General features: G+C 33.9%; 1 protein-coding gene across 8 annotated transcripts in view; it reads left to right on the top strand.

Moving 5' to 3' along the window:
• PTK2 (protein tyrosine kinase 2) overlaps positions 1-24681 on the top strand; it is a 389065-nt gene that overhangs the window by 169213 nt on the left and 195171 nt on the right. For all 8 annotated transcript variants that reach the window (XM_051971146.1, XM_051971147.1, XM_051971149.1 and 5 more), the window contains one exon: positions 13029-13108. In XM_051971146.1, coding sequence (XP_051827106.1) covers positions 13029-13108 — 80 coding nt within the window. The remainder of the gene's footprint in view (positions 1-13028; positions 13109-24681) is intronic.

Raw genomic sequence — 24681 nt, 5'->3', positions numbered from 1 at the left:
CATTAACCTTAAGAGTAACAGAAAAATTCAGAGAGGGAAAAGTTTTAAGGAAAGATAATGGATTCTGTGTTGCACATATTGGTTTGAGGTACCTACAGGACATCTCATTTGAAAGGTACAATAGGTGATGCTGTGCTGAAGCCCATGAGAGAGACTAGGGCTTCACATACAGAAATGGGAATCATCCACAGCTGATGTGAGAATATTGGACAGAGTTGTGGCTTTTTGGAAGTGACCTAGAAATAGTTGATAATTCAGCAAAGTAACTCCAGAAATGTTAGATAGGAAAAAGGAATACATGAGCAAAAGCTTATAGTTTTAGGAAGATGTTCAACAGTGTCATATGCTTCATAAATTATAAGAAGGAAAAAATTGAAAAAAAGTTTTTTGATGTGGAAATTAAAACATATTAACTTTGGAGAGAAAATTTCAGTTGAAGACATATTGCAGAGGTTAAGAAAATGAAAGGAGAAAGTATACACAACGGGTATAGAAATCTTTAAAGGAATTTTGCTTAAAAGGAAAAGATAGAGGGAGATATCTGGTGGGTATAATCAGAGGATCAAGGTGTTTTTTGTTTGTTTTTTGGTTTTTTTTTTTAAATGATGAAGGAACAACATGGGTGTGCTTGTAGATTGCAGGAAAGAAGTGTTAAGTAGACATTGAAGATTAGAGTGAGAATATGAGTAATAGAGGGAACAGTCTGCTGGATAAAATGGGATGGGATAGGATATCAAGGAATCTATATACTGTATAGTCTTACATAAAGAGGATTGGACTTGTCAACAAAAGTAAACTGGAACTCCATTGGAGGGGAGGGCAGGGGAGTCAGAATTCTTCATTAATGAGGTCGTTTTTTTTTTTTTTTTTTTCTGATTAAGTTTGAAATGAAGTTCCCAGCTGAGAGCACAGCATGGGGAAGATGGAGAGTAGTGACACATTATTCCTTTATGTAGAAAACTTAGGATTAAAAAGCCTACAATATAACAGCTTCTATATTTATCGTGCCAAATTAACAAAGTGGGACTAAAAAGATCAGTCTCATTTTAATAGTAATTTATTTTTTCCTCCAATTACATGTCAAGACATTTTTAGCATTCATTTTTATAAGTGAATTTCAGATTATTCTCTTTCCCCTCCTCTCTTCCTAAAATGGAAGGCAATTTATTTATGTTATCATGCAAAACACGTTTTCATATTAGTCGTTGTAAAAGAAAAAGTAGATCAAAAGGGAGAAAAAAACAAAAAAGAATAAAATAAGTGAAAAAATGTATGCTTCAGTCTGTATCATTCAGAGTCCATCAATTCTTTATTTGGATGCCATTAACATTTTCCTGAGTCCTTTGTGTCTTGGATGTATTGCTGAGAAGAGCTAAGTCATTCAGGTGATCATCACACAGTGTTGCTGATACTATATACAATGATTTCCTGGTTCTGGTTATTTCATTTTGTTTCAGTTCCTACAAGTCTTTCCAGGTTTTTCTGAAATTTGCCTATTCATCATTTTTTAATTGTACAATAAATAGTATTCTACTACATTCATTTACCACAGCTTGTTCATCTGTTCCTTAATTGATGAGCATCCCTTCCATTTCCAACTTTTTGCCACCATGAAAAAGGCTGCTATAAATATTGTTGCACATGCAGGTCCTTTTTCCTTTTTTATGATCTCTTTGGGATACAAACCTAGTAGTGGTATTGCTGAATCAGAGGGAATGCTCAGTTTTGTTAGTCTTTGGGCTTAGGTCCCAAATTGCTCTCTAGAATGGTTGGATCAGTTCATAATTTCACCAACACTGTATTTGTGTCCAGTTTTCCTGTATCGTCTCCAACATTTATCTTTTTTTGTTTTTGTCAAATAGAATGTCAATTTGATAGGTATGAGGTGAGTTGTTTTAATTTGCATTTTTCTAATTTACATTAGTGTTCTTCAAATGCCTATAGATAGATTTGATTTCTTCATCTAAAAACTTGTTCATATCCTTTGATATTCATCAATTAGGGAATGCTAGCCATTCTTTTAAATTTGACTTGATTTTCTGTATATTTGAAAATCAGTTGCTGCAAAGATTGTTTCATAGCATTCTGTCTTACTTTATTATTTGTTTTTTCCACATTTTGTAATATTTTTTATCTCTTGTTTGGTCCATGAACCTGAAATTCACTTTGGATGCTATACCACTTGGTGCATATATGTGTAGGGTTAATATCACTTCATTGTCTATCATATCTTTTAACAAGATATCATTTCCTTCCTTCTCTTTTAATTAGCTCTACTTTTGCTTTTGCTTTTTCTGGGATCAGTACTGCTACTCCTGGTTTTATTGTTTTGTTTTATTTTGTTTTTTTAGCTAAAACATAATAGACTCTCTTCCAGCTCTTTACCTTTACTATATGTGTATATGTCTTTGTTTCAAGAGTGTTTCTTGTAAACTATATATTGTTAAGAGTCTCAATTTTGAACCATTATGCTATCCTTTTCCATTTTATGTCCATCTCATTCATATTCACAGTTATGATTACTGTATATTTCCCTCCATCCTGTTTTTCCTGTTGTTTTTCCTTTCCTTTCACCCTTTTCCTCCTTGACAGTTTTGCGTTTGTCTATCATCTCCCCTGGTATTTATCCTCTTTTTCTGTAAGTCTCTTTTCCCCTCCCTTTCACTGAATCTTTTGTTTTCTTGTTGGGTAAGAAAAATTTGTATATGCAACTGGTTATGTATATTATTTCCTCTTTGAGCCAATAATGAGGAGACTAAGATTCAAGTTCACTCTCCTATCTTTCCGTCTCCTGTAAAAGGCTTTTTATGCTTTTTCATGTGAAATAATTTATACCATTCTACCTGTATCTTTCTTCTTCAACCAATGTACTCTTCTTTCTCATTTCATATTTATATTTTTATGTCATTCCCTCAAATTCACTTTATACCCTCTGTTTATCGATGTTCCTTTTATTAATGGTACAATTTTTGAGAATTTTAAGAATCATCTTCCCATGTATAATTGTAAACAATGGTTCCATTGAATCCTTTATGTTTTCTTTTCCCTTTTTACCTTTTTTTAGTCTTCTCTTAAGTCTTGATATTGGAGATCAGATTTTTTTGTTCAATTCTTTTCTTCTCCTTATGAGAAGTTGAAATCCTTCTATTTCCTTGAATGACCACTTTTTTTCCTTGGAGTTCTTCCATGAGTTTTTTACTGGACTTGCCATTTTTCTTTGGGGTTTTGCTCATGGGTGTTTTGACATTGTTGTTCTCTTCCTCAGGTGTTGTGTCTTGTTCATACTACCATACTAACTTTCTGTGGAAAGATTCTATTCTGTTCGTTTTCTTTTCTCTTCTTTTTTTTGTCCTTTTCTTTTTTTTTAATTTGAGCTCTGTTCCCAGGGTAGATTGAGCACCGTCTCAAGCTTCTTGCACCAGTGGCTACAGGCCCCAACTGTTTCTCTGATGCTGCACTGATGGTGCCCTGAGGCCCCACAGGGTGCTTTCATCTCTGATTCTGTGCTGAGGGGATGGACTGAAGGGTGTCTGGCAGTTTACCTGGTACTGAATCAGGGTTCTAGTATTGGTGTCTGATATGTACTGAGACCTCTGGGATGTTTCTGTTTTTCAGCAGCTTCACTAAAGTATGTGGAGGTCTGGCCACAGGAGGATGCTTGTTTGCTTAGGCACTTCTAGTGTTAACATTTTCCTTTTTGCCAGAAGCTGCTACATTGAAGCACTTGGCAGCTCTTGAAACTGGAACAGCTCATTACTCTGGCTATGCTGAAGTATGTTGTGGAATCTTTCTGTTGGTATTTGCCTACTCCACTGTACAGAAGCTTAGCTCTCTCACTGCTTTGCTGAGGAGTATTTTGCTGTTGCATTGCTAGGATGTTTCCTGTCTTGGTCTGCATTCCTCTTTTACCCAAATGAGCCAGATCTTTCTAAGTTTTGTAGACTAAAAGATCCCTCCCTCATCCCCCCACTTTCGTCTTTTTGCTGGTTTTGCTATTTGGGGATGTGTTGAGTGTGAGTGTATATTGTTTTATGGTTGTTTGGAAGTGAATAAGGGCAAATTATGGCAATTTACAGATTACTCTGCTATCTTGATTCCTGGAAGTCATGTCTCTCTCATTTTTGTGGTTTGCAAGTCACTTAAACCAAATTTTGCTAATGATGCATTCCTAGCTACATAGAGAAAAACCTGGACATTCTTTAAATAGGAACTCTCCCTTTCCCCCCACTGTTGTCCCTTTCTCTACAATTTATAGCCCTATAATATTTCCCAGAGCACTAGTGTCAAACTCACATGGCAATAAGGACCATTATTAACCTGTACATGAGGTTCCCCGTAAGCCACGTGTTGACTTGGAAAATTATATATTCACATTATCTATATTATTTTGTATTTTATTTGTTTTGTTACCCATTTTACAATTGCATTTTAATATTGTTCAAGCTACATTTGGGAATATTACAGACTTGTGATTGACATCTTTGGCCTAGAATATTATAGAAGAAGTAGCTTGCCCATAGTTATATAGCCAGTAGGGTAAGACAGGAACTTCAACACTTTCTAGCTTCAAAACAGGACCTCTAGCCATTATGCCATACTTTCATGGCATAATATAGCAGTGCAAAATTTTTTAATTGGAGAGGATTTTAATCATCATCATCATGCATGTAACCTAGTGCCTATAGACCAAACTCTAAAGTTTTCCCCCAATTAGTTCTCAGTAATTCAAGTGATATGGACCAGGAGCAAGATGTAAGGATCAAAACCCAAGTTCTTAAAGAATTTCTAAGTTTTAAGACGTGATGAACTTTCATAAACAAAGTTTTATAATTGGGTAAAATTTGCCCTACAGTTGGAAAACACTTGTGTGTGTGTGTGTGTGTGTGTGTGTGTGTATGGATATATGAATTTCCTTCTTCATTATGGTAACCCTGAAAAAGCACTTAAATCTTGTCACTTTCTGAAGAATTCTTATGATGGAAAACTTGTCACCTTTCACGGCAATCTTCCTCTGAATATATCTCTCTTGTCATTGACCTTTCTAAATTGTGAGGTAAATAAAAGTGTTGTTACCAGGACAGAATATACCCACCTTCATATTGAAGTTTCTGTGACCTTTTTGTCAGGGATATGGTGGAAGAAACTGATTCATGCTTCAATTAAAAATTGAACTAGTTGGCTTACAAAATATCCCTGTCAATTCTAAGAGCACTTTAGTAATTGTAAGAGATTTAGCTCACTTTCAAAGATCCTAAATCAGTATTTGCATAATTTCATTTTTTCAAATTTAGCCTTGGATTTGCTTTGCTTATTTTCTTTGGAAATTCTTCAGAAATGGTGATTTCCCAAAATACTTAGTAAAAGAGATAAATGTTAGTGTTCATTTTCTCAATTCTAATCCTTGCCTTAAAAAACAAAAAACAACTTTGTCAACTTTGCTTCATTATGTCATACTGTTACTAGCATTCCCTATTTCTGATAATTTTGGAGAATCTTGTTTTTGTTGGATTAAAAATCAACACAAGGCCTTCATGTTGTATCATAATGTGAGTTTCAAGAAAAAAAAATTAAAGGACACAGTTTAATGATTGTTATTTCTTCCCTCACAAGAGGTCATGTTATAGTAAAGAAAGCATTGGGTTTATCTGAAGATCACAATGTGACTCATATCAGTTGACCTGTGTTATTTTGAACAAGTCACCTCATTTGTAAATTTAATAATAATTTTTGTATTAATTGCCTTAGAGTAGTTAGAAGGGAAATTATTTACAGATTTCCAAATGCTGAAGAAACATGAATTACTACTATAAATTGTTGTTTGTAAATAAATTTGTAAATTAATATGCTATATGTACATATGAACTATTGTTTATACTACAGAATAATGTGATATGTGGCTATAAAGCAATGAAAGTTACTTTATAACTTTTTAAAACCAGAAGTATTAGTTTATATCATAAAAAGAAAATATTTTCACCACAGATGGATAATTGAAAAATCATTTATTAAGCCCTTATTCTTCACCAAATACTGTACTAACAAATGAAAATACCAGTTTTTAAAAATGAAATTGCCCCTTTCCTCAACAAGTTTGCATTCTAGTAATGGTGGAGAGGTAACTGGGAAAAGATATTTAACATTGGAAAGTTAGAGTTAAAGTGAGTAGAGCTATAGTGGAGTAGTTTAAGAAATATTTTCCAAAAGAAGTGACAGCTAATTTGATTATTGCTCCAAGATTTAAGTGGGGAAGAGGTGAAATTTCTTTCTGAGCCTAATTTATAGGCTTTAATCACAGAGATTAGCAAGAGAATTCAGTTTATTTGCTATATTTACCTTATTTCTGACTGATTTATCTTCAAAGGAGAAATCTTTGTCAGCATTAAAATTACAAGAAAGAACTCTCTTAAACCATTCTAGGAATTACTTTTTGTATGTCAAAAAAATTTTTTTTGAAGAGTGGCAGTGATTTATAGCAGAAAGAACCTGAATTTGGAAGGAGAAACTAGAATCATTCTCTGGAAGAGGGATTAATTTGATTAATTGTACTGAAGGCTAGAATTAGGAGGGCATGGGAGGAGATTGTAACTCCCTAAAGTTCTTCAGTCCAATGCTGATATTTTTGAGGGCATTCTTATCCCAGTGAGGAGCTGGACTGAGTTTCATACTTTGACCTTATTTTAACTTAATTCAATCTCCATTTACTTGATTTACTTGACAAAATGAGGGGATGGACTAGATAACTGCTAGTATAGTTTCTAGTTAGAATGATTGCTAACTGCTAGTATCTTTGAAACAAATACATGTGACCTTCCAATATGAATATGAAACAGCCCTTGACTTCACATAATTTGATTTCTGATTTTTTTTTCAACTTAAATCTAACAGGCAGCATACAAATGAATTTATTTCTATTCTTCTTCCTCTGTAATGCTTCCCTTAAATAGTACTCTAAATCTGATTCTACAATCTATATAATCTTATCCCCACCTCTTTCTTACCTTCCAATTAAAATCACCAACCCAATGAGGAAAAAGAGTATTAAAGCAAATATTAAATATTAAATTAAAAATTAAATCTACCTTGACAAAGAAAGCGCAGTTATGTCCTCCAATTTGTTCATTTATTCCCATTTTGTTAACATAAAGTGTTTTTAGTTTTTAAATTATTGTTGATAAATATATCTTATACAATTAGATTTTATTTTATTCCTGTAAGTCACCTGCTTAGGTTGTAGGATCACTGGTGTAAATATTTTGGAGTTCTTATTTTATAATTGCTTTCTAAAAGACTAAACCATTTCATACTTCCTTCAATAACATATTATTGTTTGAGGTGAATACTGAAGCTTTTCTCTATTATAGGATTATTCTTTTTTCAATCTTCTAGTTTTATTCTTATTGCTAACATTTTTTAAAATATTATTTTTATTAGTTTTCATTTAAAAATTTAATTTACTTAGTCATCTGACTTATTCTGCAAACCATCCTTTGTATCAAAATTTTTTGTTACAAATTTTGTTACAAATTTATAAACTCCAAAACCAACAGCTATGTCTGATGGTATTTCTAGTTAGCATAGCTTTTGCTCTAATTCAGGCTTTTATCATGCCTAGTTGAGAATTTCAGAGCAGCTTCTTAAATAACTTGCCTACCTTTGTATCTTTCTCTTTCCAACCTATCTGTCAAATTACTTTTCTAAAAAATAGGTATGACTATGTCACTTCCTTGTTGAGTAAACATCAATGATATTCTATAGATCTTTAGTTTTACATAAACTTCTTATATCCAAATCTATAATGAATGTATAAGGTTCACACCAGAGTCCATTTCTCACCCTCCTTATCCTCTCCCACTGAAAAGGAAAGGACAATCTACTTTCTCAACTCTATTTGATCTAATTATACAGAATTGTATATAATATATACAGTGTATATAATTATACAGAATTCTGGAGGGGGTTTGGTGGTGGTTCTTTCTGTTCACGATGTTGTCATTATATATTGTTTTCCTTGCTATTCTTGCCTCACTTTTCATCAGTTCCTCTAAGTCTTCCTATAGTATTCTGAGTTTTTCAGATAATTAAAAAAAATTCATTTGTAATTATAATTAGCTTCAACATAGCAGGAAAAGATTTTGTAAATAAAACTATAAAACCATCCATATTTCTATTGAAAGTTTATAGATTAAAAGAAAAGACAACTATCAAATAATTTTTATAAGAATGAAGTAAGGATTAAATTATTGGAGAGTTAAGCCAAACTTTTATAGTAAAAATGACTATATTCCTCAGATGAATATATGTTTATTACAAACACAATTCAGAATACCAGTAGGCTTCTTCATTGAAATATATTAAATAATACAATTCCCAGGCAAGAACAAAATGGACATGATGGAGAAAAAATGGAGAGAAAGGAATTTATCTTATCAATTCTCAAATTATATAATAAACTGGTAGCAAAAAAAAAAAGTTACTGTAAGCATTGGCTCTACTTAATCTTTGGTTAGGCATATACAATTTGGTATGTGGCTTACAGCCAGTCTGCTGCTGGTTCCCTCTCTGATTCCTCCAAAATAAAATGGAAAAAAAAAAATGCAGATATCAGAATTGTGAGCATTAGTCATTTAATTGCAGGAGTACTGCAAATAATGTAATAATAATTAGGGGGGAAAAAAGAACAATGGTAGTCAAATTAATGCATGATTGAATTGTAAAAGGATCTTCCATATGGCTGTATAGGGAGAAAAATAGGGATGTGGTAACTGCACAATTAGCATTTGGAGGGCATACCCAGCTGATTCAATACCAGATATATCCCAAGTGGGTTGGGTTGACTTAATCAAAAACTTGAGAAGAAGCTTCTATAACAGAGACATCTGGAGATTCAAACAACTTAACAGAAGGGGAGGTAATCTTTATCTGTTCTGCTCTGTAATTCTTTACAGAGAACAGACTTAACAACTTTAAAGCCTTGATAATTAACATAGAATTTTTAAAAATTGCTATCGGAGGTCAAATACCAACTGCAACAAATAGAGGAAGTATGACCTCATTGGTATTTGAAGAGACAGATGGAACAGCATTCTCTGTTGACTCTTGAAAATTCTCTTTCCTCAAGTGATTGTCTGATTCCCTTTAATACAGTAATAATGCTTCCATTATAAAATAGGCAGTAAAGGAGATTAAAAATGTACATAAAAAATTTTAGAATGTTAGTTGGTATAAAGCAAGAATATAAAAAACCCTGCAAAAGTCTGAACAGACCATATTAAAATGTAATTGAGAAATGGTTAACAAAATAGATGTTAAATTAAAATAGAGTACAATGCAGAAAATGTTAATTTGTGACAATGTGTGGCCCACAGGGATTTCAGTTTGATATCACTAGTATAAATAATATCATTTATTACAGTAGCATAAATATTTGTGTATTTGTAACTGTGTTATTTTGACATCAACACTCTAGTATTTAAAAGTATGCATATTTTTTTATTGATAATGATTGTAGATTTCTTTAAAATAGACTGATTTTAACAGGGATCTTATCTTCTCTTCTTCACCTGGACTTAGCCCCAAATGATGAGCTTATGAAGATGAAAGACTATCAGCAAAATAGAATAATGGAAAAAATCACAGGATTTGGAGTTGCAGGACCAGGCATAAGGTTCTGGTTTTGTTACTTTTTGGCCAGGAGATCTGGAGCAAATCAGGTTACCTTTTTCAGTTTGTTTCTTTGCTTATAAAATAGAGATGATAATGATGAAAAAAATAATAACAGCATTTACATAGTACTTCAAGATTTATAAAATGCTTAACAAATAATATCTCATTTGATCTTCACAACAACCTGGGAGGTGGGTACTTTTATTATTCTTACTTTATAGGTAAGGAAACTAAAGCTGAAGGAGGTTAAATGACTTGCCCAGGTTGACAGAATGGATATGTCTGTGTCTTCTAAATTCCAGGTCCAATGAATTTTCCATTGAATCATTTGGACTATTTCACTGTTAGTTGAAGGACTTGAGTTCATAATCCTATTTCTGATACTTCTGGGGGTTTAGGCTAGATTGTCTCTATAAGTCTGTGATACTGTATATGTCTTTATTTGATGGACAAAGATACTAAGATTCATAGAATTAGGGTGATATAGTAGAAAGAGAACTAAATTTAGAGTTAAAAGATATGTATAGAAGTTGGGAGTATGGATCATTCCTTTGGTTGTAGAGAACTCTAGGAGAGTAAAATTCCACCATTCATGATGGTCAGCACCTCTTTGGACATTATTTTTTTCCCTTATTCTCTGAAATAGAGTCTCCTAATAAGCATGGGAGAGAGTAGATATTAAAAGGAGGCAGGGTTCAGAGGGTTTTACAATAGATGGTGATGAAAGCCTGAACTATAGGAATGGATTTAAAGGTATATATAATCTGGCTATTGAATCAATAAGGCTAGGAAATAAACATCAGAAGTGCAAACAGATAACAGACTGGTATTAAGGGAAAGGGAAGCAAGAGTCTTGGATGACAAACTGCCATCTCAAAATAAACAGAATTCATGTTGAAGTTAGAGTGGACCTATTTGAAGTTACATAAAACAATGGGAGAAAGAATCACAAAATAACTTCTTGAGTTGTATTAATATTTTATTTTTTTAATTGGCTCGCTAAAAATTTTTTTAGCATAACATCATCAAAGTCATCTCAATTGGTCTCATTCAGGAAAGAACTTAGTGTCAAAGGTTTGAGGCCTAGCTTTGCCTCTTAATAGAGCTATCTAATCCTAGGCAATATTTCATGACTCTCAGCTTCTTTACTACTTTAATGGAGATAAGATATTTCTATGCTGAACAGAGTTATTTTGGGGATGAATTGAAAAGAATAAGGAAACTTTGGAACTGTAATAGGTCCTTTGTCCTAGACTTTAGCAGTGTGAGACAAATGAATACCATTCCTTCTTGACAGAAGAAGAGCATAGTATGGTAGAAGGAGTGAAAACTGAGTCAGAAGGCTCAAGTATAATCCAAACATTGTCTTTCAATAATTGTGTGACTTTAGGCAAATCACTCATCCTTTCTAAACCTCAGTTTCCTAATCTGTATCATAAAGGGCCCAGAGTAGATGTTTTCTGAGGTTTAATATTGTTGACATTTTGTGTTTATGGCTTTTAAGGCATGGTGCATAGAAATCATGATACAGAAGAAGTTAACCAGTAAAATAAGGGCCAACTATGTGGCAAGTACTGTGCTAAGTGTTGAGGATAGAAAAAGATAGTCCCTGTCCCCAAGAGTCTTCTTATATAAGGAGGGAGACATCATGCAAACAAGTATAATAACAAGCCATCTGTATACTGGATAATTAGGAAATGATCAAGAGATGGAAGGCAAGTACAATTAAGAAGTGTTGGGAAGTTGGTGGAGTTTTAGTTGGAACTTAAAGAAAATTGCCTAGATCTGAGTGTCAGCAAACAACTAGAAAGTGACTGTCACGGGGTTGAAAAATATAGAATGGGAAATGAAGATGGGAAAAGTAGAAGGGACTAGACTATAAAGGGTTTTAAATACCGAACAGAGCATGGATACTGGAGATGATAGGGAGCCATTGGAGTTTATTAGTATATTATTATTATTATTATTATTATTATTATTATTATTATTATTATTATTATATGTGGTTGGATGGGGGTAGGGGGAGGTATTTTGTTTTCAAATTTCTTTGGTAGCAAATGGAGGATAGAATGGAAGGGGATAAGACTTGAAGCAGGTAGCTCCACCAGCAGGCTATTAGAATAGTCCAGGTTGGGGGTAATGAGGATCTTCAGCAGAGAAGTAGCAGTATCAGAAAGGCAGAGAAATGTGCAAGATAAGTTGCAGAAGGGAAATTGACTGGCCTTAGCAACAGCAACAGTACAGGGATGAAAAACAGTATGGAGTCCAGGATGACTGCAAGATTTCCAGACTGAGGGACTGGGAGGGTGGTGTTGCCTTTGTCAGTAATAGAAAGGGGTATGAGGACATTTTATGGGAAAAGAGTTCTGTTATGGGTATATTGTAGTTAAGATGTCTACTAAATGTCTAGTTTGAGATATCTGAAAGGCAGTTAGAATTAAAAGATTGGAAGTCAATGGAGTGTTTGGAGTAGGATGGATAAATTTGCGAATTAGGAACTGATGAGATACCAATTATAAGACAAAACACTGGGATACCCGTAGTTAGAGGACACGTTCTATAAGAGGATTCAACAGGAGAGACAGAGAGTAGGAATGTTCAAATTGGTAGGAGAAAAACTAGGCGAGAATGGTGTCCCTAAAACCTAGAGAGGAGAGTAGCAAAGAGGAAAGAGTGATCAGCAGTGTCAGAAGCTGCAGAGAGGCCAAGGAGAATGAGGCTGAATCAAGATCTCTTGATTTGTCAACTAAGAGATCATTAGTAATTTTGGGGAGAGAGGTTTCAGTGGAAGAATAAGATTTAGAAGCTGGATTGTAATGAATTAAGAGAATGAGAGTAGAAAGAAAGTAAAGACACTTATTGTTGCCAGCTGTTTTGAGGAGTTTAGCTTCAAAGGATTAAGAGGGAGGTCACAGTGAATAGCCTCAGCTTTTTTTCTGTGAAGTATGAGGTAAGATTCTCAGCTGAGAGAACTGGGGATGGGGGAACAATGGGATTTTTGAGGAAGGATGAAAAGATGTGGAAGAGCTGCTGTGGAGAGTGAGATAGTGAGCTGAAAAGGTATTAGGAAAATTGCCTAGAAACAGTGAAGACCCCACTTGAGATTATGAATATAAATTTGTAGTGAACTCAGAACAGTTCTGTGATTTTCTTCACTTTTCCAACATTAGTGAATACTAAATTTAGAGGTTTGATATAAATTAGAATAATTTTTGTATACGAAATATCTCTTTCAAATGATTTCTGAATTGATCCTTTTTTCCTGTGGTTACAATTAGCTATCTACTATCATATCACATAACAAACTTTTTGTCTTAAAAATAATTATTTCTTTATATGACATATGCTTGCTTCATATGTTCTAGGTGAAAAACGACTATATGTTAGAAATAGCTGATCAAGTGGACCAGGAAATTGCTTTGAAGTTGGGTTGCCTTGAAATACGGTGAGCTTGATAAACTGTACTTACTTGTATGGATATTTATCTTTTGAAAGAAGATTAATTCTTTCAAACATGTTTATATTAATTTCGAAAGTTATTCCTCTCTGCTATACTATTTATCAAGAATTTATTTTTTGTTTTTGTTTTTTGTTCTTCTGGGGAAGGGGGGGTTTGGTTTTTCTTTTTGGAGGGGAAAGGATTCTAGATCTGTAATTTATTTGATGTAGGAAACTTCTGGCTAGAAATTCCTTTTACCATTAGTTCAGCAATTAGTATAAGCTATATAATCTTGGGAACTTGCCTGGGATAGAGAGTGATTAAGTGACTTATCCAGGGTCATGCAGTCATCTTAAGTTACAGATATGCCTTGAACCCAGCTTTTCATGATTCCTAGGCCATTTTTCTGTGCTCTTTTATGTATTGTGCATTCAAAATATGTCCACAAAATACTAATTTGAAATGGAAAAAACAATGATGAACAGATTCACCAAATGTATTTAGTCAATCAACAAGCACTTACTACATATTGGATATTTTGTTAAATACTGGATTTACAAAGAGCTATAAAAACTCAATTTCTGCCATTAGGCAGCTCACATAATAATGGAAAAATAATGTGCCAAAAATAATTGTATACACAATCTAGGGTAGTGGGTAGTAAAGGTGAGTGAGGAAGAAAATTGGGGAAAGCCTCTTGCAGAAAGAAAAATTAGAATCTTGAAGGAAGAAAGGAAACAGATGAGGAGGGAGATTATTCCAACCATAGCTAGTGAAAAGATACAAAATTTAAAGATGAAGTGTCATGTTTGAGGATAGTAGAAGAAGGCCAGTTCTGCTGGAGAGTAAAGGGTAAAAAAAGGAGTCAGCATGTGAAGAAATTCAAGTGCCAAGTAAAGAATTTTATATTCAGACTAGAGAATAGTGAAATTTATTAAGTGGAGTATTTGTGTGACATGATCAGACCTACACTTTAGTAAAATTACATTGATAGCTTGAACATATGAGGAATTGGAATTAGACAATACTTGACAGGGAGAGCAGCAATTTATTGAGTAGATGGTGGGGTGGAGGAGTGACATGGCCAGGCCTGTACTTTAGGAAGATCACTTTGAAAGTTGAGTGGAAGGTGATTGAGAGTTGGGAGAGAGACTTGTGGCAGTAATACCAACCAGTAGACTGTTAACTGCAGTAGTCTAAGCACAAGGTGATGAGGGCCTGCAGCAGGTTGGTGCAGGAGAGGAGAAACAGGCGCATATGTGAGAAATATTATAAAGGCAGATTTCACAGGCCTTAAGGGGGAGAGTTGGATATACAGAGTGAGAAAGAGGAGTGGAAGAGGACACCTAGTTTCCAATCTTGGGTGACAGGAAGAAGGGTGGCATTCTTGACAGAGGACAGGTGCTAACTCCCCTGTTTCAAGATGATAAAGTTATTAAGAGTAGAGAAGCAGATGAATTCAAGAGACTTTGAGATAGTAGATTAGATGCATAAGGTCTGTATAAATGAGGAATTGCATATGACATAGATTGGCTTCTTCACCCTATTCTCATCTCTTTTGTGTAAAATTTAACTTTTTTTTGCCTCAGTTTGGATGAGCAGGAGGAAGATGGATACCATGTATGCTAAGAGGGAAGACTAGGAGACTTGGAATTGAGAAGGCATGCATTAATACTCACATTTATACAACACCCTATAAAGCTGAGGTGCAGACATGGGACAGTGTAGGCTAACTTTGCTTACAGGTGATTTAATTTGTTGCAGAATATCATTAAAGCAATGTTTAGGACTAGTAAAGCACTCATGAGACTCCAACAACCACTTTTGATGGCTCTTTTTAATCTTCTTGCTACCAGTTTTTATTTGTTTTCACCTTTCCAAACTGATTGTAAATTGCCTTGGCAACTGCTTCTATGAGGAAATATTGAAATATGATTTGGGACTTGTTTATTTTAATCGAGACTGAGCAATCCACAGCTCAGGATAGCTATGGAGCTAAGCTGATAAATTTTATTTGTCTGTGTTGAGTTTGATATCCCTGTGGGCATCCAGTTTGAGATATCCAAAGGAAGTTAGTGATGGAAGATTAGAGTTGAGAAAGTTAAATGATGTAATACTAGAGTTCAGTGAGAAGTTTGAGGTGGATTGGATCCATGTGAGCTGATTAGATCACTAAGCAAGAATAGTATAAATAGAAAAAAAGAAGGGACACTCATCATTAGTGGGCATGACTGTGATAAAGATGCTACAAATGAAATTAAGAAAGAGAAATCATATAAAGCTTGTATTATTAAATGTAGCTAGTAATTCCTATGATGGTGACATTGCTAATTTTAGAAAAACCAATTAGTTGTCTTTTAATGTATTTTAAAGATAGTTTGTAAAGTTAAACAATTCAGTTTTGTGAAATATTAAATCACAGTTTTCACTATTTTAAAAATTCTCTCCTTTTTGTAAAAGTGGTTCCAAGAGCTACAATTATGTCCTCTAGATATATTTGCTTTAAAATTTATTTGTTCAAAATATAACTTTATATTTATATAATATAAAATGTTCAAAAATACATATACTTATTGTTACAGAGGACAAGTAATACAATTGGCCAGTTATTTAATACTTCAAGTATTGATAAAAAAAATTTTTATGTGAACTTTTTGGCTTATGGTCTTATCTTACAGGAGATTTATAGACCACTATATGAGAACTACTGATACAGTGATTAAATTTAGGGGGGGAAATCTTATCTTTATAAAGATACATTAACAAAATAGAAAAAAAAAAACGATGATTAATGAATTAACTATGCACTTTTAAAAATTAGAAATCCAACAAATAACCAATTCTAAAATAAGTATCAAAGAGGAGATATTAAGAATTAAAGAACAAATAGATAAACAGAATTCCCTCCCCCAAAAAAATCATACAAATGGAAAATAAAACCAAAAGCTGGCTCTTGGGAAAGACTAATAAAATCTATTAATCTTTAGTCAATCGGATTAAAAAGAAAGGATCAGAAAATAAAATTTTTAAAAAATTGTAAATAAGCAAAGTGAAATCAAAACCCAAAAAAATAAATAAAAAGAATAATCAGAACTTATGCAGTTATATACTAACAAGACTGAGAACACAAAAGAAATGATTGGCTAAATAAATTGTAATATTCCTGTGCTGTAAGAAATTATGAATATGGAGAAATCTGGGAAGATTTACATGAACTGATGCGGAGTGAAATAAGCAGAGCCAAAAAAATGCACTATGTAATGACTACAACAATATAGAACAACTACAGAAAACAAAAGTTAGTATTGCAAAATTATAAAGAACAAACTTGGCTTGACAGAGATACGAGATGACACTTCAAGTCCACTGCCCTGAGTTAGTGCCCATACATTCTTTCTGCACATATCTGTGGACATTTTTATGTCCAATTATACTAACTTTTTTTCTTTAAAAAAAAAAGTTATATGGAATAGCTCATTTGAGATAATAGGGAAAGAAATACTAGGAGGAACTAGAATGTTTTTTTTTTTTAATTCTTTAAAAAGATCTGTTTTTAATAACCTCACTAAATAGATATTTCATATGTACTAAAGTATAAAATGTTTTTGAAGACATTATTTTAACTTTTTAAGTGACAATTTAAGTCAACAAGCATTTATTTAGCTCTTACTATGTACTAGACAGTATATTAAGTATCAACTAATAGCTAACATTTATATAAATTCCTTAGGTTTGCAAAGTGTTTTACTGATATCATCTCATTTTATCATGGTAGCAATCTTTGAAATTATAACCTCCATGAGGAAACAGGTAGAATTTAAGTGATTTGCTCAGAATCACAAAGCTAATTAAGTGTCTAAGGAAGGATTTGATCTCAGATCTTCCTGATTTCAGTTTCAGGGTTGTATCCATTGCTCTGTCTAGCTGTCTCTTGGCATATACTTCTTACCTTGTACAAGAACAGGTTTCTGCAATACCAGCAGATGGTCATCTCTCATTTGTTTGACTATTTTTATTAATATAGAATTCACAGCTTCCAAAATCACCTCATTCCACTTGGAGAAAACTTACACTTTTAAGTTTTTTTGTTTTTAAATTTTGAGCCCATACTTTATGTATTTTTTTCATAAACTGCCTGGAATTTTCTCACTTCTATGGAGTGTTTGGAGATTTTTGCCATAATCTTAAATATTTGAATTGCTATTACTGCCAAGTGATTACTTTCAGTACCGAAATATACGTTGGTTTCTTTTTGAGAATAAAAAAAAAAAAGGTTGAGAATTCATAAAATGCTTCCCTCACGTCTTAGATTATTAAAGGCAATGATGTATTCCTTTGAAAGCTTCATTGTTTACCTTTTAAAAAAAAGATTCTGAGAAACGGGTGAAAGCTGGTTTTTGTCAAGATTATATATTTAGAAAGGGTTAAAACTTTAGATGTCATTAAATCTAAATTCCTCAATCTATAAATGAGCAAACTGATGCTTGCAACAAAGAAATTACTTACCCAACATCACACAGGTAAAAAAATGTTTGAAGGATAAATGATTTTCTTTTATGTAATAGGAATTCAGTGCTAGATACTGTGTCAATATGGTAACTACAAAAAAGTCTACTGTCTTGTCATGTCAAGTCATGTATTTGTAGAACTAAGAAAAGTCTATAGCAGCTGCCCACTTCTGGTCAATTCATATGGACACAAATACTTCCAGAAAGAACTCAGAAAATATTTCTACAGTTTACAAATGAATAAGAAAGCTTCTTTATTATTATTATTTACTTTGTTATATGCATGGATAATTTTACAGCATTGACAATTGCCAAACCTTTTGTTCTAATTTTTCTCCTTCTTCCCCCCACCCCTCCCCTAGATGGCAGGATGACCAATACATGTTAAATATATTAAAGTATAAATTAAATCTAAAATAAGTTTACATGTCCAAACTGTTATTTTGCTGTACAAAAAGAATCTGACTCTGAAATATTGTACAGTTAGCCTGTGAAGGAAATAAATTAAAAAAAAATATGCAGGCAGGCAAAAATATAGGGTTTGGGAATTCAATGTAATGGTTCTTAGTCAAATCCCAGAGTTCTTTCGCTGGGTGTAGCTGGTTCAGTTCATTACTGCTCTCTTGGAACTGATTTGGTTCATCTCATTGCTGAAGATGGCCAGGTCGATCAGAATTGATCATCATTTCTGGCCACTACAAAGAGGGCTGCCACAAACATTCTTGCACATACAGATCCCTTTCCCTTCTTTAAGATCTCTTTGGGATATAAGCCCAGTAGTAACACTGCTGGATCAAAGGGTTTGCACAGTTTGATAACTTTTTGAGCATAGTTCCAAATTGCTCTCCAAAATGGCTGGATGTATTCACAATTCCACCAACAATGTATTATTGTCCCCATTTTCCCACATCCCCTCCAACATTCTGCATTACCTTTCCCTGTCATTCTAGCCAGTCTAATAGGTGTGTAGTGGTATCTCAGGATTGTCTTAATTTGCATTTCTCTGATTAATAATGACTTGGAGCATCTTTTCATAATGGCTAGAAATAGTTTCAATATAAGTAAGCATTTTTAAACTCTTTATTTTTTGCAAAACATTGTAATATGTACTGGTAAGAGAAATAGGAAATTAAAATCTCTGCAAACAGGGAGCTCAAATTCTAAAAGGTTAAGAGACAATATATTTAGGAGGTTCCAGCTACAAGTCAGATAGAAAGGTCTACATATGCTACACATATAGTGTTATTTCCATTAATAAGAACATAACAGTTTCTAATGTTCAGATATTTAAATGGTGTTAAGGATGTTGGCATTAAGTGCTTTTTTTCCTGGGTCTTCCCTAGATACGGTTACCAAGTTATCAGATCACCTCTCAACAAAGGTTAATTCTCTGGATGATGACTTCAGCAGTAGAATAGAAGCAGGCCAAGTGGTCTGGGATGACTCTGTTCTTCTCTGGGCTTACCTACTTGTTGATATTAGTAGATGGAGGTGGTAGTACTAAGGAGGGCATATCTCTTCTCCATATGAATTCTCCCCTGAATGATGGTTGTGCTAAATGAAATGAAAACAGCTTCTGTTCTATTGGAGTTTCTGTTGGAGATTATTTGGTGAGGGTCAGTGGAGTGTCCAAGAGATTACACTGTCATTGGAGAATACAAAAGGCCACCTGCATAGAAAGACTACATAGTTGAATTTTTGAAACATCACCAATCTAACATATAACTTGATATAGTAATGAGGGGGACAACTGCTTAGCTCTTTTTGCCAAAATCAGAGCAATTAATCACATCTTGAGGTGATTTTGTAGTGATTTTATTCTTTTAACAGTGGGAGAACTGACCAAGGAAACTATTTTCTGGATCTGATTTTCATCAATTAGGACAAACTGGTTTAGTTCAGATGATGAGAACTTTGTAAGTAAGTGACAACTCCATCTTGGAGTTTGTGATAAAGGTGATTAAAGAAAAAAGAAAATGAGAGAAAGAATAGGAAACTTGTTATATGAGCCTAAATAATATGTACAAGTGCAAGTCTCAAAACAAATTCAAGGGCATGGAACAGTCTCCTAAAAAAAGTGATGGGAATGTTGACGCTCAAAAGGCAGATGATTTTATTCTTTTATTCTGTGAGACCAATATGAAAAATATTGTATTGTTCTGTGAGGGTGACAAAAATAGCTGAAACTGCAAATGTTTAGCTGTTTGAATTATATTTGTGGAAAGGATGCTCAGAGACAAGAAAAGATTGCTCCTTGGGATAAATAAGGTGATAACTGATAACAAAAAGAAGGCAGAGATACCTTGTTTCTTCTGTTTATTTTCTCTGCTAAGGGAAAAGATGTTTGGAATGGAAAGTACAGAACATATTGCCAGTAAATAGGACACTGATATCCATGGTACAGAAGGAGATAATATGAGAGCTCTAGAATTGTCCTTGATAAGGTCATGTGACACAGGTAAATAGTCTATAATGATTAGTCTCTGTTATCATTATTTGAAAGAGTATGGCGTTGAGAAGTGCTACTGAATTAAAAGTAAGGAAATTATGTCCAAATATAAAAATAAAAGAAGAATGGAGTATGGAAAGTAGAAGCCAGTAAGTTTGACCTTGATTTCTGGGGAAATGGTAGAACATTAAACAAAAGGAAGCATGATTATGATTAGAATGACTTCATTTCAAGGTCATAGTAGATTAGCTTTACTTCCATTTTTAACAGTACTTTTGAACTAGTAGTTGCAGTTCACTTTTAGCAACAGTTGACAATCTCCTGTGCAATTTTTTTTTTTTTTTAAAGATAGACCCGACAATTGTCCAGTTAGTTGGATTTGAAATTGGATTGTCTTTTGCCTCTTTTTGTATCCCTAATACTCAACACACTTCTTGGCACCTATGTGCTTAATAAATGTTTATCGATTGATTGATTATTGGAATGGCCAGGCTAAAATAGTACTTTCTGATCATTCCGAATTAGCTTGAAAAAAGTTCTCTATTGGAATTCCTCAGGAATCTGTGCTGACCAATATATTTGTCAAAGACTTTGATAAATGCCTAAGTGGTATCTTTAAAAAATTTTGGTACCTATCAGGAAAGGATTTTAAAAATATTATTTGCTGGAATACTAGACCAGATTAAGTTAATATTAAAATGAACATATAAATATAAAGCCTTATATTTGGGTTGAAAAATAAACTTGATAATTGCAAAATTAATCCAGTTTGTTGGAAAAAAGATTAGAGTTTTGCTTAATACAAATTTAGCATCAGTTAATAGTATGTAATGGCAATCAAGAAATAAGGTACTTTATGTTTCATGGAGACATAAAGACAGCTATATTCCCATGTATCCTTGTTCTTCTCAGACTGCTTCTTTTATTTTATTCACTTCTCTAAGGAAGTTCATTTGAAATCTAGCCCTCACTCCTTTCTAGAACTGTATTCTCATTCTATCAGACTACTGCCTGCTGGAAATGCTCAACTATTTGTTCTATAGAATCTTCTGAAACTCGTTCTATGCAAAATGGAATTCATCTTCTCCACCAAACATACTACTTCCAAATCTTTCCTATTTTTGAATGGGACATCTCTCTCCTTATGAATACAGATCTAAATAAAATGTAGATTCTTTTATTTTGCATTTGAAGCCATTGTAATCTTTCAGTTCCAACTGTTCTAGATTAACTTTCCATGCATAAAGATATACTACATTCTTTCCCTTCTAGCCTGCTAGCTAGTCTCTTTATACACATTTCATTTTTATGTTCCTAACCTTGCCATAGTCCTGTTTTCCCTCTTCACCTCTATTTATTGTAGTCATTACTTGATGCCATCATGTACCTCAAGTGCCAAACTAAGGAGCCTTTCTTGGTCCTTTGAATTATTAGTGCTTTTCACACTTACTTCAATTTATTTTATTTTATATTTTCACATATTTTATCTTCATGTGCATGCATATTGTTTTCCTTTAAAAGTGTGTAATTTGCTTGAGGGCAAAGATTTTTTTTTTAAATTTTGTCCTCATCAGTTGTTTTATCTTGAATCCAACTCTTTGCGACACCATTTGGGGTTTTCTTGGCAGAGATATTAGAGTGATTTGCCATTTCCTTTCCCAGCTCATTTTACAGATGAAGAAAACCGAGGTAAACAAGGTTAAGTGACTTGTCCAGGATCACATTACTAGGAAGTATCTCAGGCCAGATTTAAACTCAAAGTTTTCCTGACTCCAAGCCCAGAACTTTATCCACTGGGGCACCTAGCTGCCCCCTTCTATCCTTAGAGGTCAATATATTGACTAACACATTGTTAGTGCTAAATAAATGCTTATTGAATTAAATTGGATTTTACATTATAGGAAGGTTATTAATATATTGTAGAGACTTATTAAAAGGACAGCAGAAATAGAAAACATATCATTTGAAGGAAATAATGTACAATGGAAAGGACACTGGGGTCAAATGTTCCCCCTCCCTCCACACACACCCTTAAGCAAATCACTAAGCCTCTCCAGACCACAATTTCTTCAACTATATAATGAGTGTAGTCTCTTCCAGCCCTATAGATCTTTATTCTCTAGTGCTATTTGGAGGTCAATTACAGGAAAATTATTAGCCTAGAAAATAGAGAACTTAGCTGTACTGTATTTCCGAGACTTTTATACAGAAGAGCACTTAGACAGTTGTTACTTGACCCCAGAGAGCAGAACTTGGATCGATGGGGAGAAATTGCCAATAGATAGATTTTGATTTGATGTTTAAAAAAAAAAAAAAAAAAAACTACACAAACTATTAGAGCTTTCCAGAAATGGAAAGGGTTGCTTGGACAAGCATAAAGTTGGAACAAATACTTGTCAGGTCTTTGTTGAGGGTGTTTTTTTCCACCACCCTAGATTAGGTGGTGACCAATTTCCAAGGCTGATTCAAATTAGTTTTTTAATTGTGCCTTTTGGACCTATACAGAATAAGTTTACTACCTCCTCTTCAAATGGCAGGAATCCAGTTGAAGATAATTGTCACTTCCCCTTTTCCCTGCTTCTGTTCTGGCTATTATCTTCATTTCCAGTACCCATTTTCTATATGATGTTTTCATTTCCATTCAGTGCCCCAGACACTCTTTGTCATAATAAAATATGTTGAGAATTGCACATAGTACTCTAGATATGGTTTAACTCACATAGTTCATTGGGACTGTCACCTTTTGTATTGTGGTAGTGGCAATAGTAGAAGTAGCAGTAATAATAGTATCATTTATATAATGCTTTAAAGCAGGGGTCCTCAAACTTTTTAAATAGGGGGCCAGTTCACTGTCCCTCAGACTGTTAGAGGGCCAGACTATAGTAAAAACAAAAACTTTGTTTTGTGGGTCTTTAAATAACGAAACTTCATAGCCCTGGGTGAGGGGGTAATCATCCTCAGCTGCCGCATCTATCTGGCCTGCGGGCCGTAGTTTGAGGACCCCTGCTTTAAGGTTTGCAAAGCACTTCATAAATATTATCTCATTCTATTTTTACAACTCATTTTACCCTAGGAGCCGGGTGATTTTAAGCTAGGTCCCAGAATCTTTTGAGGTGATTGTTATTTGAATTTGCATTGCACATTTCCAACGAAGTAGAAACAGTTACCATATTTTATATAATTTTAACTTTGAGTAGGATGAATTCAATTCACCAGATTCACTCTTCACATTAATCAGAAGCTTGCTGAATTATCCCCATTTTACAGATGAGGCAGATAGCACTTAAGTGACTTAGTCGGGTTACATAGCTAATAAGTGTTTAAGGCTGTATGTGAAGTTAGACCTTCTAATTCCAATTCCTCTCTTCATAGCCTCATAGATATTTAATCCTTTTTAATGAAATCTTAACATAGAAGGACTTTTTTTCCCAATAGTCAAATACTTGTCAACCCTGCAGTCACAAAAGCACCTATGTTTTGTTTATAAGAACTACTGTCTGTAAATTCACTGCTTTATTTCCTACATCTCATAATTTAATTTTAACCTAAATATGAAACTTTTCATTTAAATCTGCCAGATATCTCTATCTGGATCTTTCATACTATATTTTTAATTTTGTGAAAAATCAAATGAAGGCCTCCACTTCATATTTATTCTTGATTGAAAGCATGTGTTAAAAGCTCCCTCTTCTTTCTTACTTCTCTCCTCTCTCCCTTATTCGCTATTGTCGTCTTGTTCACACTAGTTTCAAAGGATAAATTCCCTTGTCCAAGGGGACATCTCTCCTCCCACCTTTTTCTGCATATTACCCCTGCAATCACCACCATTTTCTCTTTGTGTGAAATCCGTGTATGTACATGCATAGTTCTTTAAAAACATTTGATTCAGCACTGCCTACTAACTTTTATCCTATCTTTCTCATCACTATCACTAAACTCCTTTAGAAAATCATATGCAATCTGAACTTTCACTTTCTCTCCTTTCAATATCTTCTAAACTCTTCTGAAATTTAGTTTCATTCACTTAAAACTGCTTTCCCCAAAGTAACCGGTGTTCTCTTAATTGTCTAATCAAATGCCCTTTCAGTCTCTTCTGCTGTATCTGTGTCATGTCCACCAACTATATGTCTCCTCTGTTCTAGGATCTTCTCTTTTTTTCTCCTCTGTAAAATCTCGGTTGATCATCTTAGCAGCTTCCATGTGTTCATTTTTTTTTTCCCTGAGTTAATCATGTCCCTCTAATTGCTTCTTAGACAGCTTGAACAGTGCACACATAGGCAGCAAGCATTATTATGTGCTGGTGTTCCAGCAGCACATAAAAGGCAGGTAGCACAGCCACTGGAGTGTCTGGGCATCCAGAAGACCTGAGTTTAGATGTAGCCTTTTACATTTACTAGCTTTGTAACCCTGGGCAATTTACTCACATTTTGTTCTCCTCAGTTTTCTCAACTATAAAATGGGAATAGTAACAGCACTTACCTCCCAGGATTGTTGTGAGGTTCAAATGAGATAATGATTATAAAGTGCTGTGCACCCAGTACCTGGCACATTACAAGTGTTGTTAATGCTTATCACCTCCCTGGCTCTCCTTTCCTGAAATTCCTTTACAAAGACTCCTCAAA

Source organism: Antechinus flavipes, chromosome 1 (genome assembly GCF_016432865.1).
Source record: "Antechinus flavipes isolate AdamAnt ecotype Samford, QLD, Australia chromosome 1, AdamAnt_v2, whole genome shotgun sequence".
Lineage (NCBI taxonomy): Eukaryota > Metazoa > Chordata > Mammalia > Dasyuromorphia > Dasyuridae > Antechinus > Antechinus flavipes.
The sequence above is the reverse complement of the archived record's forward strand: the minus strand, read 5'-3'. Positions and strand labels throughout refer to the sequence as shown.